The sequence below is a fragment of the Halyomorpha halys genome, unplaced genomic scaffold, assembly GCF_000696795.3.
Source record: "Halyomorpha halys isolate HHAL.00 unplaced genomic scaffold, Hhal_1.1 Scaffold65.1, whole genome shotgun sequence".
NCBI lineage: Eukaryota > Metazoa > Arthropoda > Insecta > Hemiptera > Pentatomidae > Halyomorpha > Halyomorpha halys.
Genome location: NW_027109066.1, coordinates 267,641 through 273,738, shown reverse-complemented (window position 1 = coordinate 273,738; position 6,098 = coordinate 267,641). Strand labels below are relative to the sequence as shown.

General features: G+C 29.2%; 2 protein-coding genes across 5 annotated transcripts in view; one reads left to right on the top strand and one right to left on the bottom strand.

Annotated features, from left to right (window-relative positions):
* LOC106692656 (ankyrin repeat domain-containing protein 40) overlaps positions 1-5,039 on the top strand; it is an 18,192-nt gene extending 13,153 nt beyond the window's left edge. The window contains exon 3 of the mRNA XM_067047277.1: positions 4,726-5,039. Coding sequence (XP_066903378.1) covers positions 4,726-5,027 — 302 coding nt within the window. The 3' untranslated portion in view covers positions 5,028-5,039. The remainder of the gene's footprint in view (positions 1-4,725) is intronic.
* A 157-nt stretch (positions 5,040-5,196) lies between these two features.
* LOC106692655 (ribosomal L1 domain-containing protein CG13096) overlaps positions 5,197-6,098 on the bottom strand; it is a 21,024-nt gene continuing 20,122 nt past the window's right edge. For all 4 annotated transcript variants that reach the window (XM_014438715.2, XM_024362471.1, XM_014438717.2 and 1 more), the window contains one exon: positions 5,197-5,616. In XM_014438715.2, the coding sequence (XP_014294201.1) occupies positions 5,590-5,616 (27 nt within the window). In that variant the 3' untranslated portion in view covers positions 5,197-5,589. The remainder of the gene's footprint in view (positions 5,617-6,098) is intronic.

Genomic DNA, 6,098 nt, shown 5'->3' with positions numbered 1-6,098 from the left:
AGAACACATTTTAGTTAAAAATTTTATCAACTTTAAAAATGAAATGGTGAACTGTTCTTAGAATAATAAAGAAAAATAGACAATATTTTTAGTTTTTAAAGAAAATAGCCAATGTTTGAAGAGTTGTTTCTTAGAAAATAATAGTCCTACAGAACACATTTTAGTTAAAAATTTTATCAACTTTAAAAATGAAATGGTGAACTGTTCTTACCACCATTTTTTTTCTAAAGGCTCAAGTCCTCCACTGAGGACCGATGCAGCCCCGGAGTGGGAATGTCAAGATTCATTTCTCCGGCCCTCTGTGAAATAAATTTTGACTGACTCAGATGGTGTTTGAACCCATAACCTTCTTATAACTGAAACCTTCTAATAACCTGATCCCAGCCCCTTTGTTCATAATGATTAAACCAATTTTTCATTTATAAATTATGTGGAACAAATCAACTGAACAAATGAACTTGTTGGCAGTTTAAAGAAAACAACCATTATGTTTTATGGTTATTACCTTGAGATATAAAAACTCTAATACAATTGAAAAATTCCAATAACAAAGCCTTGATTTCTGTTCTTTTATTTGTAAAATTATTGATATATTTAATATTGTTTAAGAACCATCTGTCTAGCAGGTAAATTATTTCTTATTCAGCTGAACATATGGTAATTGTTCCAGTTACTGTTTTTCTGAATGTCATTTTTCATCAGATGTGTGTCCATTAAGTTTGGAAATTAGATGGTAGAAAACGAAGGTACTATCAGCCCTTTGTATTTTTTGATTCAGTTATTTTAAAATCATTTAATGAAATGCAATTGTTACAACACAGGTTAGTCTTATAAGCTTTTTTTTTTGTGATATGAAAAACGATATACTTACAAGCTGCAGATCCCTCATAATATCCATTATCTCGAATAATTGTTACTTTAAATTTTTTAAATCACTTTTTTCAGTTGAAAAATATAAAAGAAAGCAGTGTTTTCTTGTTTCAAAACTATGTTTTCTCTGAGTGATCTTATAATATTGGACTTTCATTACTACCTGTATTTTGTTGTTGGTCGTAAAAGATGGTATCTTGCATTTATTGTGAATCTAAGTTTTCGACAACACTGGCTTTTTTAATGCTAATTTGAATAATGTTGAAAGAACCTTTAGGAAATTTGTTTTCTTAAGAGAATAATGTTGATATTAATTTGTAGATATTAGTGACTCCCGGGCCCTGTTTCTTAATGAAAGCTATTAGTATTAGTTGATAGTACAAGTGTGGTAATAATACTAATACTTATTCTTTTTTCATGATAGGGATGACTATTAGTGATATTACAGGAGTTAAAAAATATTAAAGTATAAATTACTATTGTACAAGTCGGTGTAATTGAATTAAGATAAATCTAGAAGACTAATAGTATTAGTTTGTACTTAATTATGAAACAGGCCCCTGGTCGAAAATAAAACATCGTAGTTAGCAACACCACTATTTTATTATAATTATTAATTTGTTTCATTATTTGATCTATACTTTTTAAAATTTATAAATACCCAAAGGTAAAAAAAAAAAAGTTCAAAAATATGTTTTCAACAAATACATTTATTATATTTTTGGAGGTTTCAGAGATACTGTGAAAACCCACCCCCTCTTTAGCATAATTCTCTGTTTGTTTTAAAAACAGTACGTCAACAATTTGTTAGTTTCATTTATATAAAAAATTGAGACAACAATCAATAAATAAAAGAGTTTTGTCTATTATATAAAAAAAGAAATTAGAGATCACCATGTAATATTTTATTTTACATCACGAGTGGTGCCCTCTGTTGGGGCAGCGATGAACTTCTTGTTAGGTCTTCCTCTAGCTCATAGATAGCGTCGCTACAGAACTCTCCACCTAGATGTCTCTATTATATAAAAAAGTTTTTAGTGATCACCATGTAATATTTTATTACTAACTAAAATGCTAGGATAAAGACTTGAATATTTTTTACCTACTTACACTATATTTAAAAAAATTATACAACCTGAACTACATAATACATGTAATTTACAGTTATACAATTTGAGAAATGAGTTTACAATTTAATCTTCCTCTTCCAAAAGTCACACCTCAGTGTGCAAATTTCAAAATGGTAGTCGTTAAAAACTCACGATTTTCCTTATGATTAATACCAATTGTTTGTGCAATGGTATTAAAGATAAAAATATAGAAAACCATTTTTTGAGAACCTTTTCTTTGAAAAAAAAATCTATCCATGAAAATGATAAGGGAAATTAGTTATCAAAAAGAATTATTAATTATTTAATTATTTAAATCAAAAATAACAATTGTAAAATTTCGCAATGAACTTCTCAAAATTCTGTGACAGGGGCTGTCTTAGGGCTCTACAGAGAAATGAAAACTTTTTAACATTAATAACCAATCTATATCAATCCACTGACTGCCTCAGCTTGTCACAATTCATGTGATTTGCTTTGAAGACTCCTAGATACATAAGCTCAAATTTCAACATGATCGGTGAATTTGGCATCTCTTGCTCTCGAAAAATTTGCTTGGATTGAAGATATGTATTTGTTAGTACACACCACAATTGATAGTAGCATTACGAATTAGACAGCTCCACATAACTAATATACCAGAAATATTTTTTGTAGTTCCGATGGTATCAGGGAGATGCATCAAAATGTTGTTTTCCCCATCGCTTTCCAGTATTTATTGGGTTTCTATTCCACTTTCATTCATTAGTCACCTTTCCTCTTATTTTCTCGTAAGCAATGTAAAAATTTAATCATTTTTTTGAGTGTCTTCTACCTCACTAGATTTTTCACCTATAACTCAATGTCAGAAACTCCTTCTCTTCTATTTGTTAGCACTCACCAGTGTCATTGTCTTCTGTCATCAAATAAAAGAATATTTATGACTTGCTAGTCTTCTGGTTTGGTTAAATTATAAATTTTCTCCTCCCATGCATCGAAAACCGAAAAAAAAAAAAAAAAGGAAAACCAATGGTCACTTACACGGAAGGGCGCAAGTATCAATTTGATACCTATATAATAGTATTTATTCATGAAGAAAATTTAATATACTCAAGAATAGATAATTTACCAATAAAGTAGTAAAAGGCTGGGTCGAAAAGAAGTTGTTATCTTGAACTAGAATAAAATCACACTAACTGTTGCAAGTATTAATTTGATACAAACAAGTGTCTACAGAAAAAACAAAACACCAACCGAAGTTGGAAATATTACTGGCAGGTTGATGGTTAAGTTAAAAGACAAGAAGGTAAGAGGAGGAAGTCCCTCTCATTAATCAGCTGCCTTCAAATTTTTGGAAAACACATATATTAAAATGATACTTGAAACAGTTGTATAATTTATTTCCTAGGATGATCCTGGATTAAAGAATTTAGAGTGGGAAGACCCCGGCTCCAATGGATCGATGGAGTAGCAGCGGATGCCAGGTCCATCTTGGTAATCCGCAATTGGAGAGCAACGGTCACCAATAGGGAAGACATGGACCAAGCTGCAGGAGGCCTTGACTCAACAAGACTTGTAGTGCCACGGATGATGATGTATAATTTATAGAATATGGGTTGGTCCGCCCTAATATATTAAAATAAAATTATACTTACTTAATATATTAAAATCATCAACATAATAATGACCAAGTTCAACTTCTTTAACAAACTATCTTATTTAGATCAATGATTTCTCCTCTATAGGAAGGTTAAATTGTTATGTTAATTATATATTATGGGCGAGGAGTGGAGAACAATCCAATTTATTATTTTTATAGGATAGAATTCCAGATATCAGTAATGATCTTGAGGACTTCTTTTATATTCAGTGTCTATTTATAACCATAAATGAAACCAAACAAAGTGTTTAAAATTGTAGATGTACTGTTTTCGAAACCTACAGTTAATTATATTATACTGAATAGGTGGACACAATATCCCAGAAAACGTTCTATAAAAATATTATAAGATTGGAAAGAAAGTTATTAGTTTTTCTGTTTACTTTGTAAAGAATGTTTTTATTTTGTTTGTCTAACATTATCTTCAAATATGTTTTGCATTTTAGTATTGAGTTATTCCTCTTTAAGTTATGGGAGTCTAATTGTATTTAACTAATATCGGTTTTCCATAAATACTTTCACTTTCTTTCCAAGCTCTTATAATTAATTATATTCCTACACACACCTCCCTCCATCCTTTAAAGCAGAAATCATTGATCAAATAACATTGTTAATTGTACAAGTTGAAATGGATTATTATTTTACTGATTTTCACATATTAAGTAAGCATAGTATAATTTGATTTATCGATTTATTTCACCTCTACCCATAAGAGTCATTATTGTATCAAATAGCAACAATTATATTTTGCTGTAATATTTAATAGTTAAAAAAAAAAGTTAATTTTTCTACTTTGTTTTCTTCGAGCTAAAAAGAGGGGCACTGTTTAAAAAAAAAAATGATTGACAATTTGCAAATATACTCAACTCTTCTCAAATAAGGACAATGGTAAAAAAATGGTTTCAATATGTTTTTGAGTCAGGTGTTCACAGACACAGACAACCGTTTTATAAAACTTGGTTATTTGGACTCAACAGGAGACCTTAATATATGCATTTCCGTTGAAAAATCGGATTCGAAATTTTTTATAAATGAAATACTTCCCCTTGATATATATCTCGTTCACATATTAAATATAAAAATTGTAATTTTTTTTTTTTTTTTCAGAATTGGTATTGAAGGTGCGTGTGGGTAACGGTGATCCAGATTTCATAGAAATCGAACTACCTCGGAGCGAGCTAACATATTACTCATTGCTAAGGGTGTGTTGTGAAGAGCTTGGACTCAACGCTTCTCAGGTTCTTCGCATCAGAAAATTACCAAACACAATGCTGCGTAAAGATAAAGATGTCCAACGCCTGACGCAAATGCAAGAACTTGAAGTGGTTGTAACACCAGCATCGTTAAAACATCAACCAAACGGATACAAGTCCATACAACTATATAAAAACCAGACCATATTATACTAGTCATAAAAGAGCTTTATTTATTTATTTAAAATTTTGTATTGTTACCTGCACTTTAGTTTTTCCTCGCATTGTTTTAATACATCATTCTTATGATAGATTAGACAAATACTGCCATAGCTTTTATGCTATAGCTCATTATGTACAAACTTGATAAAATAAAAAGAGTCAGTTGTATCTAAAACAGCCTTTATTTCATTGCCTACCCAATCTACATTGGTCAAAACATAATCATTACACAAATAATTTTTGTAATTATGTACAAGTTTAAACAAACTAGATTAAAAAAAAAAAAAAGTTCTGAATTCTTCATTAAAATACCAAACAGAACCTTTTTAGTTTGCTTCAACGAACAATTTAAAAATTGAACATCCATTGTAATAAAACATAATTATGTTTAATTAAAAACTATGTTAAACATCCAAGTCAATTTAAAAAACAATAATACATTATCACATCCGCACGCACGCTATGTCAGTCCTGTCTTAATTAATAAAAGGTCAAAGATTTTGTACACTTAATCTTGAATACTTTTTACAAAGTCGTTATTTACAAAATAGATGTTTTAGTTTTTATTCTTAGCACCTGGACCCTGGAAAAAAAAAAAAATTACATAAGTACAGAATTAAAAATATTCCTCAAAATAAAAATATCAAATTGAATAAAAAGAAAACTCTTTTGAATCCATTTATCTTAAAACTAGCAAACCTGGAAATGCTTCACTATTGCTATATACCTCACCTATATCAAGTATATAGATTGAATGAACACAATTGAAACTTTTATAACAATTAAATTAAACATCTACATATCAGTAAATTAATCATTTATGTATTCATTATTATTATTAATGATCTGGCAACATAAATCGAGCTAACATGTGCAATAAGGAACTTGAAAGAATTTTTATATAATGTTTAATAACGTTTATTTGTAATTGTTTTCAATTTATTACAAAACCCAAGGCACTAATTTTATTTAATAGTAATAGATTGCAACACTGTGCCCCAGCTGTATATAGCAGAATGAAAATTGATAAAACAAAAAATATGGTGGTTTTTTTTATTGGATATT